A 19,326-nucleotide genomic window follows, 5' to 3' on the forward strand; every position below is an offset into this window, starting at 1 on the left:
AGGTACGGAACGGGGGAGGGGCTGTGGGGGAAGGTACGGAACGGGGGAGGGGCTCTGGGCTTGGAGCTCCGGCAAGGTCTGATTCTCCGCCACAGTCCCTGCTGGGACCGAGAGCTAGACCTTAGACAAGTTCTCAGCCCCACTGCCCCCTCACTCATGGCCCTAACCGAGCTCTCAGCCACCCCCACCCCTGCCTTGGCTGGGGCCACGTGGGGGGGCTGAGAGCAGTGAGTGGGGGCCTGGCCTTGGCCAGAAGAGGGGGGACAGGGGGCTTCACCCACTACCCATGGGAGCCAGTAAACCTAGACCACCCTGACAAGTGTTTGTCTAACCTGTTCTTAAAAGCCTACAATGACAGAGATTCCAAAACATCTCTCAGTAACCAATTCCAGGACTCGTCTACCCTTATAGTTAGGTTTTCCCCAATATCTAACCTATATCTCCATTGTGCCCACTACTTCTTTTCCTACCCTTGGTGGACATGCAGGACAATTGATTACTGGCCTCTTTGTAAAACCTTTAACATTAGAAGACTGTAAGTCCACCCTCAGTCATCTCTCTTTTCAGTTTTTTCAGCCTTTCCTCATATGTCAGGTTTCCTAAACTTTTTATCATTTTTGCAGCTCTCCTCTGGACACCCTCCAATTTGTCTACAACTTTCTTAAAGTGTAGTGCTCAAAGCTGGACACAGCACTCCAGCTGAGGCCTCACCAGTGCTGAGTAGAGTGGGACAGTTATGACCGATGTCTTATATACACCACTCCTGTGAACAGGGCCGTCCCTACGGGGAGTGCATGGCCAGGGGGAAATCAGCCCCTGGCGACTTGGGTGCCCACTCTGCATCGGCGGCTGGGCTTAGCCTTTGGCATGCAGGGTAGCAGCCGAGAGCCTGGGGGTGCTGCAGCACCCCCTGCACCTCCCGTTTCTGTGCCTGTGTCCTCTAGGACCGACCTCACTGGCCAATCGCTCCTGCCCGCAGGGCCCCCCCAAAGCACAGGGTCCAGAGCGGTTGCCCCAAGTCGCCCTACCCAAGGGACCGCTCTGCCTGTTAATACATCCCAGAATGATATTAACTTTTTGACATTAGCCTGAATGACATTGTTGACTCATATTCAATTTGTTATTCATTGTCACCCCAAAATCCTTTTCAGTTTTGCTCAGCACATTAAAAGTAGACAGGATGAAAAGCAGTTTTCACCATTAATAAAGAAATTTAACTGAAAATACAATTATGTACAAGTTATTATGAGCCCAATACTGATGGCTGCCATTTACTGACCTGTGTATGACACTGACAGAAAGATACTCAAAAGCAGTTCCCATCCTGCTTTAACACTGACCTAGCTTTCATATTTAATACTCAAAACAAACCGATTAACTTCATTTTTGGATGGAAACTAGTTCTGTATGTTATGCTGGAACTCCCACCTTGCCAGGTCTCCAAATGAGGTCAGTTTTTGGTGTCAGGGCTTTCACCAACTGAGAAATCCCCTTTGTAACTTATTTTATTTTCAAAAATTTTTCTAAGTTTGTTAAAGCAGAAGAAGGTTCCTCCCCCTAACGCTGAATTTCAGAAACACCAAGCTGAGGAAGAGGGGTACAGTTTTCCTCTCTGAATGCAATGAAATTTTGCCTATAAATATATTTCATGGTGGTATAAACACAACATACCTTATGAAGAAACAAGGGTCTGGTTTCGTAAGTTGCTGACTGCCCTTGGCTGCCACTGATGCAACTCTATGTGCCTGATTCTGCTTTTTAAAGTTAACAGGAGTTTTGTCATTGACTTCACAGGAAAAAGGATTCAGTGCTAACACTGCCAACGTGGATAAAAACATGTATTGTACAAAAAAGCATAGAAGGGGGTTTCTCCTCCAATGTAAGTTGTATTATTTGATAGCTCGTAATTATTTTATCTACCTTCAGCATTTATATAGCACCAATAACCAATCGTTTCATTGTTAAGGCACTGAACTGGGACTCAGATGACCAGGGTTCCTAGCCCCAAATTTGCAACCAGCTTCCTCTGTGGTTTAGGTTAATCATTTCATTTCTCTGTACCTCATTTCTCCATTCGTAAAATAGGGATTTAATACAAACATCCCACTTCACAGGAATGTTCATGGTTATCAGATGCACAGATACTACCGTGATGAGCACCACAAAAACACCTATAAACAAATGATAAATCTATGCATAGATTTATTGGTTAAAAAATATTCTGCTGCAGGTACCAATTCTGAAAGTGTGCAGTGTGAGGCAACAGGAACTAGCTCCGGTTCCTCATGTTAGTCCCCATTCACACATTTTGGGGGAAATCCTGGCCCAGTGAAGTGAGTGGGTAAGAAAAAGACTCCCATGGACTTCTATCAGGCCAGGATGTCACCCTCTATTTAAAAAGGTCATTGTTGATGCTGTCTGAGCTATCTGGATTTGTAGGGTAAATCTTCCACAAATAGATTATTTCCCTTAACAGACCATAGAAAGCACCTCTGGAGACATGCCTATTGACTGTATCACACTGGCTGGTGCACATGGACACTAAGTCCACACTGCTAAAAGTCCTTGGGTTGAAATAAGTTACTGCAAATGCACAGTAGCTGATTTTGAAACCACAACACTGCTACAATTTATTATCATCATTTTTACAAAATACCCAAAGTGATCAGGTCATATGGTAGATTACTGACTTGCCAAAGGTTATGTTTTAAATCAAAACCGTTTGAATTATACAAGTGCCAAAAATATCTTGAACCAATCTTTTTTTTTTTTAAATCAACCCGTCCAATGAAACAGTTGTATAATTTAAAACAGAACCAAAAGTTTGTGTTGGAAATTGTTTAAAAACCAACCCTCCAAATCATGCTGGAGCAGAAGCCTTGTATGGCAAGATTTAGCCTGGGGCAATTTGGTGCCAAGGTATAGACTCCCCCTATGGGTTTATAATGGAAATACTGACACAACCTTAACTATAGTGATGCGAACATGCCCCTAAAACACTGTATTGGTTTTTATTAATAGAAGTGGTAGTGTTTACATTTGCAGGTATCTTACACTTCAGCATCAATGAATACTGAGTAGAACGAGCAAAGTCTTGGATGTAAGGGTCAGAAATGCCCAAACAGGTGAATGAGACAAAAGGTGAAAGTCCTCAATTATGAAAACAAGTTGTTCAAATAAATAAATGAGGGACGGGGAGAGAAAATAATAAAAGAAAATAAATGCAAGTGTTAAGTTGGAATGGTTCAAATAACTTCAGTTGATGGCTACTAAATTAGAGAGAGAAGAAAACACAGTTACTAATTAAATAGCAAGCATTAAAGCTTTATGGTTTTGTATTAAAAATAAAAACAAAACAAAAAAAAGAAAAGCTGTTAAAAATAAGACTTGCGTTTACTAGGCCACCAAACTGCATGGACTACTGAAGAAACTAATAAAAGGCAATACTGAAACATTAAGACACACACACACTCCATAAATGTGCAACCTGACTTTTCAGTACATTGCCTCTCTCTCGCTCTCGCTCAAAAAAAGCATCTCCTAAACATTTCCATTCATATAAAGCTTTATAGGAAAGTTTCTTAAAATGGTATTGTCTTAGTTACATATGCTTGTATATCCTTGTCATTGTCAGAGGAAGGAGTTTGACATAGTTTCTGTATTTTCAAGAGGAGGTGCTTTCTTTTTCTCAGCTCGGAGATTACATTCCTTACCATTAGATTCCCCCCCTCCCCATATATAAATTTGGTGCTTCCACTAACTCCCTCCAGGCATAAAAAGATAAGGGTTGGCACTAAACTTACAGATTTTGGCTTCTGTAACAAAAGTTAAGGCTCGTTTTATTTTATTTTCTTTTTCATCCCACTTTTACCTACCTACCTACCTGAAACCCCAACCCTTAACCTCCAGGTAGTGATTCCAATCTAAGAATGTGAGGGCTATTTTGGGTCAAGCTCTTCTACCGATTCACAAGGTTCAGATGGCAGCTTTCCAGATTGTGAACTGGACAGACAGGTTTTTCAAATCTCATTAGCAATTGCAGCCAAAGTTTCAAGACACCTTTGCGTCTTCTGAAGGATCACTAGTCATTTTGAACCAAGTGGGGAATGAGATATTGCCAACACTAAGTCCTTGCTTTCTGCATGTGTGAAAATGGATTAGGTGGTTAATTTCCTCATTAAATGAAGCCACAAAAGCAACAATAACAAAAAATTCTCAATTCTGCATGGTTACAGTTCGTAACATTAAAAAGGCATCCAGTACCTGCAGCAAATCTAGCCACACAGACATTGCTCACCACACCCTAGCATTAATTTAAACTGGACCTCTTCCCAAATAGAAATTAACGTCTTGTGAAAAAAGCTAGTGTGAAAGGAAAGATAATTTTTAAAAAATTCACTGCGTTAGATCCAGATTGGTTTGGGGGAGTAGGTGGGAGGGAGGGAGTGGAGAAGGGCATTTGAGTAATATATGCTAACACTGTTCTAGATGTGTTATTACAGCTGTAATTTTTGACTTTGTACAAATTGTACACGTAGGTTTAGACACATGAAAAAGTAATACACTCACAGAGACATAAAACACCTAGGTATAAAATATAAAGCAGTGTAGTAGTTACTAAAATTACATGCTCTCTTATTGCTACAGTGATTTTTGCTCTTTTTTCTTTTTACTGTACCACATGTTGTTCTAAGCATATAATTTGCATAAATTATTCAAGTTTAAGAAAAAATCCACACATCTTCACTTTAAGCTACTTATATAGTTAATATAAAATAAAAAGGTTCTAAGATATCTCTTTATTAAAAGAGAGATAAAAATGTCATTTGAAACTGGAATTCAGTGGCCAAATCCAAGGGCGGTGTACACCGTATCATTCTTGTAGTATTATGCCCATGCAGGATAGCGGAGTTTGGTGGGGTATTTGGCCCAGTCTACAGATGGTCACCAGACCTGCATGATACCTATGTGTTTGTTTTTGTTCTGCTTTTGCAAAAAGGACTATGAATGACCAAAGACTAACATTTATAATTTGTAGCAAAATTTGGTTTATGTAGAAACAAGCCATGTTTTGCATTTGGATAGAGATTTAAATGAATTAAAGCTAAAAATTAAAAAGCATGATGCTGCAACATCTGGTCACTTGTTGAAGACCTCACTTTTAAAGTGGTTAAGTTTGCACAATTTGTACTTTTTTTTTTGTTTTTTTGTTTTTTACTAAACAGTATTTTTCCTTCTTTTATAAACCAGAAAAACTAAACTACAGATAAATTTTCCCTACCTTGAGCTAATGCTGCAGATAGGGTTGACAAAGCTGTACAGCGCAATCAAACATACTTACATCTTAGCTCATTGTACAGGTACAGCCATAATCAAGGCACAAAGATCTTCTACAAGTTATTTTTTCAATAAAGTTGTACAAAATAATACATTTTACAGTCTGTACAAGAATAATAATCCAGCAGTAAAATAAAAAAATGAGGGCAGGGAGAAGAAAAAGAAGGGAAAGACCGTGAGGACTAAAGTCCAGATAATGATTTTTATAGCTGACAGGATCATCAGTGGACAAACAGAAAACAGTGTGTGGTTAACTCTTTCTGCAATCACAGGCCATACGCAGTTCAATTCTTAACGTCCATGGTCATCTTAAGACCACCAAGACTGGATTTAAAAATACCCTTCTGAAAGGTAGCGGTTAGTTTTTGCACTGTCTAGGTCTGTTGTAGAATTGTCAGTATTTCCGTTCAAAGCCACATTACAGTCAGAGAACCAAACTCAAGTGTCTGTCTTCAAACTTGGTCTGTGACTTGGCACCTTCTTTTGTCTGATGCAGTGAATGGATACAAAGTTGAGATCATGGGTTATATGATTATGCCCACAACAGTGCTAAATTACCTAAGGTTTTCTCTCCGCCCCCCTTTTTTTTTGTTAACTATTTTAATTTTATCCCCAATCCTTTCAGGTGCTCCACATTCAGAGCCTTTAATTAATTAATTAATTTAGTTAACAACAGTGTTAGGGAACCCCCCATGAAAATGGCCTTTAAATTTTAGGTGCCATTTCAAACTGTCTGAGGGGGACACAAGCAAGCTTAGAAGTGCTGCTATTGTCCAGCAAGGAGAAAAAGTTGAGGGGTGCAAATCAGAGGGAGACTGCAACAGTTCTCTTCCACCCTACGTGGGCAAGGGTTTTTTTTGTTTCTTTTTTGTTTTTCTTTTTTTTTTTTAATAAGGAATAAGGAGTCCAAAACACAGAAAAAAGTGCTCTCCATCACAACAACTCATATTGGCGAAGGTGCATCCGTTGAATAATGTCCCGACAGTCATTGAAAACCCTCCGGATGTTTTCTGTATCCACTGCACAGGTGAAGTGAGGATAGCAGTAATGTCTTCCATCTCCACTTGCTGTGCTGATTCTCTGTAGGAATAGTACAGAGAAATTGTGTGTCAAAATAAAACTGTCTGGAAAAATTATGCTCTCAAGCCTCAGCTGAATGTTTGTGAGGATATTATGTAAGTTCTGAGACAGGGGTTCTCAAACTTCAGTTGTGCCACGACCCCCTTCTGACAACAAAAGTTACTACACAACCACAGAAGGGGGCACTGAAGCCTGAGTCTGCCCTAGCCCCGCTGCCCTGGGCGGTGAGGGCCAAAGCTGAAGCCCAAGGGCTTCAGCCCCAGGGAGGGGGTCTGTAACGTGCCACTGCCCAGGCTTCAGCCCTGGACTGCAGCTAGTCTAAGTCAGCCCTGGCAACCCCATTAAAATGGGTTGCAACTCACTTTGAGAACTGCTGTTCTACGGTGAAATATGGACCGCAATGAAGTCAGTGGCAAAACTCCCATTGACTTCAGTGGGATCAGGTTTTCACCCCAAGGATTTAACTTGAGGGGAACTAGGTTGCATGTGGAAAAACTGAGTATTTGGGAACTGAAATGTAACTACAGAGAGAAGATAACTTCACCGATTCACATTAATGGGGAAATGTATGTGCAGGTGGGGGTGGGACTTGGCCCACACCACTCCCATAGTGAACTTCTCCCTGTGTGTGAATTTTGCCTGTGTGTGAATCTTCAGCTCCTCTTTACAAACTACACACAGTCTCTCAGTATTTTTTTGGTTCTGGTGTAGACGAGTCCCAATTTTTATTGCAATGCTCAGTATCCCTAATGACACCCAATTCAGGTACTTATTGTACAAATACTTAAGCAATTGTTACTAAAACTAATCAGCAGGCTAAAGAGATGATGGGAACGATGCAGGGAAATATTAATATTCAGCAGATAATATACTGATTTCAACCACAACTTCCTTTAGAAGTGACGTAGTGGATGAAATCTTGGCTCCCACTGAAGTCAAATGTGAGTTTTGCTACTGTTGTCAGCACCCGTTATCTCCCATTTGAGAATTATGGATTCTCAACAATTATTCTAATCATTTAACTGTGTATCTTGTTAAACAAATGAAAAGTAGCTAAAAAATCCAACACCTTTTAAACCTCTAATTGGGTGTATTCCATAGCACACAGGTTAAATATAAGCCACTGTAAGAACAGGAAAACAGTTCTGCAATATTAAAACACAGTTTAGCTTATGCTGGAAAAACGTACACAGAAAAAAGAAAATACTTACAAGAAATTCATCTCTAATAAAATACTTGGCCCTTGTAACTCTGGGATCCTCACCAGGCTCTGGTGTTGCTGGTTAATAATAATAATACAATAAGCATTTGTTAAAGTAGGAGTTTCATAGTAATGATTCTGAAAATCGTAACTTACCCACTGACCATCAACTTTATGAACTAGTCTTTGTTTTCTGTGCAATTGCAATTGAAACAATTTTCTTAACATAAAATATTATAGTGCTAGTCTTTAATATGGTATCTAAAGCAGTAAGACTCCAGGAAAGCAACAAAATATGATGGTATCCATAATGTCAGGAATGGGTCAGAATGTAAGGATATATTAGTGCAAACACAAGCTTTTGTGAGGAACTTACAGGTAACCTGCAACACCATATCACCTCTAATGCCATTGACTGGGTTAAGTTGTACTACTCTGGCTGCAGATAAAGGAAGGCTGATGGTCATTAAAATGAATGAATCTGTAACAGGTATATTTATTTTATAAGTAACCGCATAATATGAGATGGAAACTTCCTTAGAGAATCTCTTTAAAAAGAAAAAAAAAAGGATCATTAAAAAGTGCTGTCACACACAGAAAGGGTGTTCCCATGGAATCTTGAACCTCAAAGGACACTGCTGGATTCCAGCACTGCACTGAGTAGTCTAGCAACAAAGTGCGTAATAAAATGTTGAGATGCCTATGTGTATGTCGAACAGATAATGTCCTTTAACGGGACTGCAGAAATATTTAAATTACAATTTGTCTGAAAGATACTGAACATTCTTTCAACTTTAGAAATTTGCTTGTTTGAAAGTTTATCTGAAACGTCCAATAAATGTTACATACACAGTTAACATACACTATAGCCCAAGGAAGTGGTACTTCGATGATATAGGTTTATTAAAAAGATGAGAACAATGTTCTTACCATCCTCTGGTGTAGTGTAGCGAGCAAATTCTGGAAAGTAGTCTTCAATTTTAGATTTCCCTGCCAAAACTTTCTCTGCTAGCAAATCCTGTTTATTCAGGAAAAGAATTACTGAAATGGTCCGTAGCCACCTATAGAAAATTGAAGCCAAATATTGTTAGAATATATGGCTAAGCTTAAACATCAATAACAAAAAACATAACACACTACACTTTAGAGAAGTGGTTTTCAAATTATGGTCCGCAGACCTCCGCAGGTTCACAGACTATGTCTAAGATTTCCAAAGGGTCTGCACCTCAATTTGAAATATTTTAAGGATCTGCAAATGAAAAAAGGTTGAAAACCACTGCTTTAGAGAATATAGTCATATTCTGTACTATCATAGTTTCTCTTAAGCTTAGTTTATTTTTTCCCACTATTAGGACTACCATTTTCCCAATACTGTGTAGTTTTTTTCCATTAGATTTTAATACTGTGTGTTAGTATTCCATGTATCAGGTTTACAGTGGTGATCAAAGGTAATGATTGACTGGGCCATGTCAGAAATAGAAATGATGCACTTTATACCAAAGATTAACTTTATCAATATAACAGTGTTACTAATGCATGTGAAATGAATGATGAAACTTCAATTCATGGACCTGTTGTTCCAGATACTCTTGAAGAGGTTTAGTGCTTCTTGAAGCCGATTGGTCTGATTATCCTCTCGTATAACCATGTTGTAGCTACTGCTGGCCACCACAAATATGATCGCAGTCACATCTAAAGCAAGAAACAGCCAGTAGTTAACATCAAGATCCCGATAAAAATCTTCAAGAACCCCAGAGTTCTATGAAACTGTAAAGCTTCCAGCTTCACTGAGGTGGCGATGGGCTGGCCTAAAATGATTGCCTCCTGCTTTTTAGGTGTAAGAAATAAGAAAGAGGAGGAAGCATAACAGAGGCAAGTGGGAAGTCAGAGGACTGAAAGGGATGCAGGATACTGACGGGGAATGAAAAAATAGAAAAACTATAGAAAGAGAGGAAAGAACGATCAGAGACTGGAGAAAAGATTGAGAAAGAAGAAGTACAGAGAAAAAGGGAGTGAGTTTTAAAAGGAAAAGGAGAATGAAAAGAAAAGAGGGAATTAAAAAGCTAAAAATCAACTCTAGGGAGCCACTGGGAGAAGACAAAGCAAAGATGCCTTTGGCAATTGCTTCCATGGCAACAAAAGGCACAACCACTGAAATCACACTAGTATGGCCCCTTCTCAAAACCTTTTTCTAAAATGCTATTCCTTGGAGAGATGAGAGGAAAGATGACTGGAGTAAAGGTAAGGAAAGAAAACAGAAGGATGAAACAAGAGTCACTGTGAATTCATGGCTCCAGTCTTAATTCCTCCCACTGCATACTATACCTCTCAGAGGGACACTGCCTCTTTCCAGGGAGACATTCACAGAATCATAGAATCTGAGATTCTATGATTCTATGTGGCTGTGCTGCTCCAAACCCCTCATACTGACTTCCAAGCTCATCTGCCTCAGACATCAACAGCAGGAGAGATGAAGCAGATCGTAAGGAAACAGGAAGAGGACGGAGCAGAGGTGAAAACTGAACGGATCTTTTATTAGTAGGGCAAAAGGAAACATTGCACAGCAGTCCCATGCATATCCCATTGCTCAGATGATATTATGGCGGCAACTGTAGCTGAATAACAAGCAAGTAAACTATGTTCTCTCTATTTAGCATCTTCCCTCTTCTATGAGCTCATTAGCACTGATCTAAAAAGGGGGAGAGGAATTTTGTGAAATTAATTTTTTTAATGGGAAAAATGGAAGTCTGAAAATTTTTGACTAGATCTAGCTTTACAAAATTATGTGCACAAAAGAAATGCTTCACACACAACTGATATGCAGACACCTCTGGGGTAGAATGCAGCAGCTGTACAAAACTCACACATATTAGGTTCAGGACACAAAAAGGACTATGGACAATTTAAACTACCGGAGGAGTTTACGAAAGACTAGATTACTCAAAAGGGATTTTGGCCAGGACACAAAAAAATTGTTAACAGTCCAGCTCTTGCAAAAAGTGCATAGGACTTTTAAGTGCCATTTTGCTATGTTAGCATTCTAGAGGAAGGAGCTTACCAACAGTTTTTCCCAGCAAAGTGGTTAGAGTTTTCCTGGTCAATTTAGACAGGGCCTAACACATTCTATAGGATTATTTTAAAAGCTGTCCTACAGAAATACCTAAATGCCTAAAGTGCAACAATTTCAAAACTCAGTGGAAAACTATGAGCAGTGCCACTCTGGACCACAATTTTACAACTTATCCAAAAGCCAGAACCTCCAAAGGGCTCCCCAGCACCTGACTGCAGCAATGGTTCATTGTTAACTTGGAAGAGTGGCACCTACTAGGTCAGCAACATAGCTTCTCTTACACACAATAATGTGGCATTTTAATTTGATCACCCGTATTTATGCTACATGTAGCCCTTCACTTGTTAAGACAGAACAGACAGAGTTTGGAAATGAACTGTCATGTCTCGGGCAAATCACAAAAAGGAGAATTTATTAAATGACAGCCAGATGTTTGGGGCTGCAGAAAGTTTGGACAAACTATTTTAAGTTACCCAGCTTGCTTTCCTTCCCACCCAAATTTTCACTCAAGACATTCAAAACATTTACAATAGATTACACGATGATACAAATTCCAGCCAATCTGTCTGTTCAAAGAGACACCGTATGATTCCAGACAACTAAAGAGGACAGGAGTTAAATCTCCAGTGTTATTTACATTAAAATATTGCAATGAACTTTTATTTTTTAAATTTTGTAAAAAAAAGTCAATTCCAAATCTTACCATTGAAACATTGGATCCATTTTCGGCGTTCATCTCGCTGCCCTCCAACATCAAACATGCTAAAGAGGAAAAACCCTTAGTCATTTACTGTACAAAAACACCGCTGCTCTCCTGACTCTGACATACAGTATTTGAAGTAAGGGTAAACGCTGTTTGTGAACACAGCATGTAAACAACCCCAGGCCTCCCATTTTTCAGAACTTAATGAGACAAAGGACTGCCAGAATCTGCAGGCAGGAGTAAAACCCTATTCGCCAGTGCAAAGAGGCTTTCACCCCAAAACGTAATGTAGTACTTTTAGGGCCTGTCTACATGAAAAGTTAGTGTGTGGCAAGCTGGGGTGTAAATCTACGGCACACAAGACAACTGCACATTAACTGTCCGTGTGGATGGACCCTGCTACTGCGCACTAAAAGTTTTACAGTTCTGTTTGAAATAGCAGAATGTCACAGCACGCTAATGAACTTTTAATATGTGGTAGCAGGATCGCCCAGTGATTTAGTGTGCTATACATTCATACCCTGGCTTGCTGCTCACCAAGATTTCATATAGACAAGCCCATTCCCTCATTTGCACTAATAAGACAAGAAAAGCTAGAACTGCTGAAGCACATCACAGCGTTCTTATTTGTCCTCACTGATCAAAGAGACATTTAATAAAACTACTATGATGAGAGGTTTCCTCACAGAGATACTGTAGATCTAGGTTCAACAATATCAGATTGATATTTAAGAGTCAGCATTTTTGGGTCAGGGCCATCAAACAACCGTTAAGCACCACCTCCTTATAAAGTGGAAAAGGGAGGAAAGTGTGCATCTTCTGTTACTCTGATACACACCTAGATTTTGGACAGCTTGGTCAGTACATTGATTTTAAACTTTTATTAAATACAGAACACGACAGACCTGGAAGAAAAGAAGGCACGGAAGCAGTTCAAAGAAAAAAGTTTCTCTCTGTTCTTTTATATTTAGCTAAAACTAGTTGACAGACACTCTCCAAGAGACAATATGAAAGGCAACAGGAAGGAGAGGAAAAGAAAACTATAGGAAACCAAAACAGAATTAAAAAGGCAAGCAGAGTTACAGACCAACTCCAGAGTTCAAATGAGAGATTAGTTCATGACATGAAGAGATTTGGGAAAAGAATCTAGGTAACAGCTCAGATAGTGTTATCTGTGGGTATGTCTACACAGCACAAAAAGACCTATGGCAATGAGTCTCAGGGCCTGGGTCAGCTGACTTGGGCTTGCGAGGGCTTGAGCTGTGGCGCTAAGAACAGCGGTGTAGATATTTGGGCTTGGGCTGGAGCTCAGGCTCTGAAACCTGGTGAGGATCAGGGTCCCAGAGCTCAGGCTCCATTTTAAGCCTAAACATCTACACTGCAATTTTATGGCCCCGCAGCCTGAGCCCCAGTCAACTGATACAGGCCAGCCATGGGCATTTTATTGCAGTGTAGACATACTCTTAGTACTGAAGCAAATACAAGATCCCAGAGTACAATTTTAGGTCCCAATCTTAAAAGTGAGATATGTACATGTAGGCCCCATAGCCTACACCAAGTGCCACTGAAGTCAGGAGGGCTCCACTCAGATGCAGTGGCCTGTACAGATTGGGACCTAAGTGACTACTTTAAAAAACTGTGCTCTGTGGCGCAAATTGCATGCAGTTTCCACTGAGAACAATGAGAGCTGCAGATCGTTACGAGAGGGCAGAATTTATAGAATAAAGTGGTTTTTGTATACGCTTTCTTTTAAACGTGTGTGTGTACATATCTTCTCTTAACTCTACTGCTGAGCAATTACAAAAAAAAAACAACAGACATGGCCCCGTTATTTTAATATTATCCACAAAAGTGCATTCTCTGCTTCCTCTCCTGGCTTCGCATAATCAGAGAAGACGATCCAAATGCACAAGACAGGTATTTTGGAAAGCTAAAGTGCGATATACACATTTGTTGTCAACAAAACAGTATCCATTTTAATATCAGCTGCATTAAAACAGAAGAAAAGATGTTTGCCATTCAGAAAAAAAAAGAATCCGGAGGAAAGTTATTTTCAGGCTTATAGAAAGATAGAGTAAAGGAGAATAAAGTTATCAAAAAGCGTTATCAAAACATGTGGGAAAAAACCACCAGTTCTTTGGCATTAAATCAAAAGCATAAAAATGTCGGCCAATTTCCATGGTGTTTTTAAACCTTAAAATGTAAAGCTCCTAGACAGAAGTATCTGACAAATACTTGTTTTCCGTTAAGTGTTAAATTCAGCAATAATGAAGGAGGATACTTACTGAAAGTTTACTTTGTCCACCTGAAACTTGGTTTCAAAAATTCCTGATGTCAAAACTCTGCATCTCAGCAGGTCCTAGAGTACAAGAGAGAAAGTCATTTTATTCAAAGCAGTGATTTGATTATTCTTCAAACCTCCAAATTTGAAAAGAAAATATAATAATTTGCTGAGTGCTGCTCTTGTACTCAGTGCTGTAGAGAAAGGAAAATGTATGTGAAGTTGGGAGAAGGCCCCCAACCTAAAAATTTGTACACATGCTTAACAAGCATTTGCACAATCAGGATCCGAGTGCCAAATCCCTGAGAACCAATGAACATTTGCAAAATGGCAACTGCAGGTGCTGAGCACCTCTAAGGATGTGGCCTTCAGATCTACTAAATCTTGTAAGAGTTCACTGAAGGTCGGACGTTCAGGTGATGAGCCACAACTTCAACTGATTTACAGAGGGGCAGTGAGTGCTCAGCACCACCTTTAAAAATCAGACTATTAACTTCTGAGCATAAGACAACAAAATTGTCAGGTGAACAGTGGATGGCTTCGTCACACAGCAGTGCAAAATAACCTACATTTCTGTTTCCTCACATGACAGAGCAACGTGCCTATAGTGAGGGATTAAGACTGAGAGGCTACATGGAACAGGCTCACTTTGAGAAAAGAAGATGCTTAACATGCTGATACAGTGGTAACAAAATGTTAAGCTTTCCAAAATAGATAACTGAGCACACTCTGCTATTTGCTTATCCTGTATCTTGGTGAAGCATAGTTAGAGACAACAGATGCCACACAGCAATTATCATCCCAAACATGACATTTGTGTTAAAAAAAGGAGCAACAATCTACCACATAACCAAAATTATTATGGCTTTATACATTCAGGAATGTATACCTCTACCCCGATATAACGCTGTCCTCGGGAGCCAAAAAATCTTACTGTGTTATAGGTGAAACCGCGTTATAGCGAATATCCGTGATCCGCTGGAGTGCGTAGTCCAGCCTCCCCCACCCCCCCGGAGCACTGCTTTACCATGTTATATCCAAATTCGTGTTATATGGGTCACATTATATCGGGGTAGAGGTGGATTGGGCTGACATTCCCCAAAGGCTACCCCCTGTCTCCCACTGGAGTTCCTTTTAAATCAAACATGGCTCTTCCCATAGGGTTTCTTTCTCCAGAGAAAAGACGGTTACTCACCTTTGTAACTGTTGTTCTTCGAGATGTGTTGCTCATATCCATTCCAGTTACGTGTGCACGCACCGCGTGCACGTTCGTCAGAAGATTTTTACCCTAGCAACATTCGGTGGGTTGGCTGGGCGCCCCCTGGAGTGGCGCCACCATGGCGCCAGATATATACCCCTGCCGACCCAACCGCCCCTCATTTCCTTCTTGCCAGCTACTCCGACAGCAGGGAAGGAGGGTGGGTTTGGAATGGATATGAGCAACACATCTCAAATAACAACAGTTACAAAGGTGAGTCATCGTCTTTTCTTCTTCGAGTGATTGCTCATATCCATTCCAGTTAGGTGATTTCCAAGCCTTACCTAGGCGGTGGGGTCGGAGTGAGATGTGGCAGAATGCAAAACTGCTGAGCCAAAGGCTGCATCATCTCTAGACTGTTGAACCAGAGCGTAATGCGAAGCAAAGGTGTGGACCGAGGACCAGGTAAATAATAGTAATAATTGGAGATATACCAATCTCCTAGAACTGGAAGGGACCTTGAAAGGTCATCGAGTCCAGCCCCCGGCCTTCACTAGCAGGACTAAGTACTGATTTTGCCCCAGATCCCTAAGTGGCCCCTTCAAGGATTGAACTCACAACCCTGGGTTTAGCAGGCCAATGCTCAAACCACTGAGGTAGCTGCACGACATATTTCCTGGATTGGTACATGAGCCAGGAAGGCAGCAGATGAAGCCTGAGCCCTGGTAGAATGTGCAGTGAGATGGCCCGAGGGAACATGAGCCAAGTCATAACAAGTGCGGATGCATGCCGTCACCCAAGAGGAGATCCTCTGGGAGGAGACAGGTAGGCCCTTCATTCGGTCTGCCACTGCGAAGAAGAGTTGGGGCGATTTACGAAAGGGCTTCGTCCGTTCGATATAAAATGCGAGCGCCCTACGGACATCTAGGGAGTGCAATTGTTGCTCCCATCATGATGAGTGCAGCTTTGGGAAGAAGATCGGAAGGAAGATGTCCTGATTGATATGGAAGGCCGATACCACTTTAGGGAGGAACGCTGGGTGTGGTCGCAATTGCACCTTGTCCTTGTGAAAGACAGTATAAGGTGGGTCCACCGTGAGCGCCTGAAGCTTGGAGACTTGTCTGGCTGATGTAACGGCTACGAGGAAAACTGTCTTCCAGGACAGGTATAGCAGCGAGCAAGTTGCTAATGGCTCGAATGGTGGAGACATAAGTCTGGTTAAGACCAGGTTGGGGTCCCAGGTAGACGCAGGGCGGCGTACTTGGGGGTATAGGCGCTCCAAGCCCTTGAGGAACCTGGAAACCATAGGGTGTGAAAACACAGAGCGGCCACTCTCCCCTGGGTGGAAGGTAGAAATGGCCGCCAAGTGCATCCTCAATGGTGATACCACTAGGCCCTGCTGTTTGAGAGACCAGAGGTAGTCCAGGATGGTGGGGATCGAGACCTTGGTGGGAGTAACATTTTGCGTTTCGCACCAGCAGGAAAAACGATTCCACTTGGCCAGATACATAGACGGAGTGGAAGGTTTCCTGCTATCCAGAAGTATTTGTTGTACTGAGGCAGAGGAGCGTAACTCTGACTGGCTCAACCACGCAGGAGACATGCTGTGAGGTGAAGGGACTGCAGGTCTGGGTGGTGAAGTCTGGCGTGGTCCTGAGTTATGAGGTCTGGGAGAAGAAGAAAGGTAATTGGGGTGGCTATCGACAGGTTGAGCAACATGGTGTACCATTGCTGCCTGGGCCATGTTGGGGCGATCATGATCAAGCGAGCTCCGTCCCTGTGGAGCTTTAGCAGGACCCTGGGAACCAGCGGGAACAGTGGAAAACCGTAAAGCAGTTGGCTCGTCCATGGTATCAGGAAAGCGTCCGAGATCAAGCCTGGGGAGAGACTTTGGAAGGAGCAGAACATCTGGCATTTCCTGTTCTCACAGGAAGCGAAGAGGTCTATGCGGGGAAATCCCCACTTCCGGAAAACAGATGAATAATGTCCGGACGGATCGACCACTCGTGAGAGTGGAAGGATCTGCTGAGTCGATCCGCCAGAGTGTTCTGAACCCCTGGGAGAAAGGACGCTACCAGATCTATCGAATGGGCTATACAAAAGTCCCAGAGTTGAATGGCTTCCTGACAAAGGGGGAAGGACCGTGTCCCCTCTTGTTTGTTTATGTAATACATGACCGTTGTGTTGTCTATGAACACTGAGACACAATGGACTTGCAGATGCTCTTGAAACGCCTGGCACACAAGGCGGACTGCTCTCAACTCTCAGACACTGATGTGCAAGGCCAGCTCCTGAGATGACCAAAGGCCTTGAGTGCGAAGATGTCAGAGGTCAGCACCCCAGCCGAGTGATGATGCATCCATCGTCAGGGCCACAGAAGGCTGGGGCGGATGGAACGGCATTCCTGCACACACCAGGGAGGGCGTCAACCACCAGTCGAGGGAGCCTAGGAGTCTCAGGGGAACCGTGAGGATCCTGTCTATATTGTGTCTCCCTGGGTGGTATACAGAGGAGAGCCAAGTTTGAAGGGGACATAGGCGTAGCCTGGCGTGGTTGTTCAAGAACGTGCAGGCAGCCATGTGACCCAGGAGGCCGAGACAAGTTCGAGCCGAAGTGGTTGGGAATTTCTGTATGCCTTGTATAAATCGATATCATTGCGTGAAACCGCAGCTGTGGTAAGCAGGCCCTGGCGAGACTGGAGTCCAGAATGGGCCCAATGAACTCTAATCTTTGTGTGGGAACCAGAGTAGATTTCTCTAGGTTGATCATCAGGCCTAGTTGGATGAATAGGTCCTTGACAATGCCCATGTGCCGCGTTACTTGGGTCTCGGAGTCCCTGCGAATGAGCCAATCGTAGAGATACGGGAAGACATGTACGTGTTGACGACGGAGGGAGGCAGCGACTATGGCCATACACTTTGTGAACACTCTTGGGGCTGTGGAGAGGCCAAACGAAAGGACCGTAAATTGGAAATGTTGATGGCTGACCACAAACCTGAAGTACCATCTGTGCGGAGGATAAATGGCAATGTGAAAATACGCATCCTTCATATCGAGGGCGGCATACCAGTCTCCAGGATCCAAGGATGGGATGATGGTCCCCAGGGATACCATGCGGAACTTCAACTTTATCAAGAACTTGTTGGGTCCCCGCAGGTCTAGAATTGGTCTGAGACCTCCCTTCGCCTTGGGGATTATGAAATAGCGGGAGTAGAACCCCTTGCCCCTCAAGTCCTCCGGTACCTCCTCTATAGCTCCCATGGCAAGGAGGGACCGTATGTCCTGCAAGAGAATTTGCTCATGAGAGGGGTCCCTGAAAAGGGACGAGGATGAGGGTTGGGGCAAAATAAACTGAAGGTGGTATCCAAATTCTACCGTGCGTAAGACCCAACGATCTGAAGTTAGTTGGGTCCACGCAGGGAGGAAAGGGGAAAGGCAGTTGCAAAAGGGAGGGAAAGGATCCTGTTGCAACTGGTACGTCGCCCTCAGGCGCGCCTTCAAAAGTTTGGTTTAGGTCCCGCGGGTGGTTTGCCGGGGCCGTGATTCTGACCCCCTTGGGGTCCAGACTGCTGTCTACGATTGCCTCGGTCACACCTCCTGCCGAAGTCCTGCCGTTGTCTAGGAGGGGGGTAAGGGCGCTGAGGCTGAGGCCGGAAGGGTCTGCGCTGAGTGCATCCCGAGCGAGCGTATGATCACCGTATTGTCCTTCAGACTTAGCAGTCTTTTCTGAAAATAGGCCCTGACCTTCGAAGGCAAGTCCTGTATTCGAATGCTGCAATTCATGTGGAAGGCCTGACACCTGAAGCCATGATATTCACCTCATGGTAATTCCTGAAGCCAGAGTTCTGGCCGCAGAGTCGGCTGTGTCTAAGGAGGCCTGGAGAGAAGTTCTCACCATCTTCTTTCCTTCCTCCAAAAGGGCCGCAAACTCTTGGCGCGAGTCTTGGGGGATTAGCTCTGTGAATTTCTCAACTGCCGCCCAGGTGTTATAGTTATAGCAGCTAAGCAGGGCTTGTTGGTTTGCCACCCTGAGTTGGAGGCCCCCAGCAGGGTAGATTTTATGCCCCAATAAATATATGCGCCTAGCCTCCTTTGCTTTTGGGGCAGGGGCTTGCTGGCCATGGCGCTCCGTTTTGTTAACCGACTGGATGATGAGGAAGCAGGGTGTACGTACAGGTACTCGTACCCCTTAGAGGGCACCATCTACTTCCTCTCAACTCCCCAAGCTGTGGGCGGAATAGATGCTGGAGACTGCCAGATGGTATCAGCCTTCGCTTGGATCGTCCGAATAAATGGTAAGGCCACCCTTGTGGGAGTGTCAGCCGACAAAATATCTACCACCGGGTCCTCTATCTCAGGAACCTCCTCCACTTGGAGGTTCATATTCAGAGCCACCCGTTTCAGGAGGTCTTGATGTGACCTTGGGTCAATTGGAGGAGGGCCCAAAGAGGATGTC

At 42.9% G+C, this 19,326-nt stretch overlaps 1 protein-coding gene and 1 long non-coding RNA gene across 6 annotated transcripts in view; one reads left to right on the forward strand and one right to left on the reverse strand.

The window, feature by feature from the left end:
• The window catches only part of LOC115634878, a 21,619-nt gene extending 18,099 nt beyond the window's left edge, over nt 1-3,520 (forward strand). Inside the window, exon 3 of the long non-coding RNA XR_003996465.1 lies at nt 1,345-3,520. This is a non-coding gene — a long non-coding RNA (uncharacterized LOC115634878). The remainder of the gene's footprint in view (nt 1-1,344) is intronic.
• The window catches only part of GNAS (GNAS complex locus), a 156,246-nt gene continuing 140,289 nt past the window's right edge, over nt 3,370-19,326 (reverse strand). For all 5 annotated transcript variants that reach the window (XM_030532848.1, XM_030532845.1, XM_030532844.1 and 2 more), the window contains 6 exons: nt 13,677-13,750; nt 11,392-11,450; nt 9,190-9,310; nt 8,549-8,679; nt 7,629-7,696; nt 3,370-6,417 (listed from right to left, as the gene is read on the reverse strand). In XM_030532848.1, coding sequence (XP_030388708.1) covers nt 6,271-6,417; nt 7,629-7,696; nt 8,549-8,679; nt 9,190-9,310; nt 11,392-11,450; nt 13,677-13,750 — 600 coding nt within the window. In that variant the 3' untranslated portion in view covers nt 3,370-6,270. The remainder of the gene's footprint in view (nt 6,418-7,628; nt 7,697-8,548; nt 8,680-9,189; nt 9,311-11,391; nt 11,451-13,676; nt 13,751-19,326) is intronic.

This window comes from Gopherus evgoodei, chromosome 14, assembly GCF_007399415.2.
Source record: "Gopherus evgoodei ecotype Sinaloan lineage chromosome 14, rGopEvg1_v1.p, whole genome shotgun sequence".
Classification (NCBI taxonomy): Eukaryota; Metazoa; Chordata; order Testudines; family Testudinidae; genus Gopherus; species Gopherus evgoodei.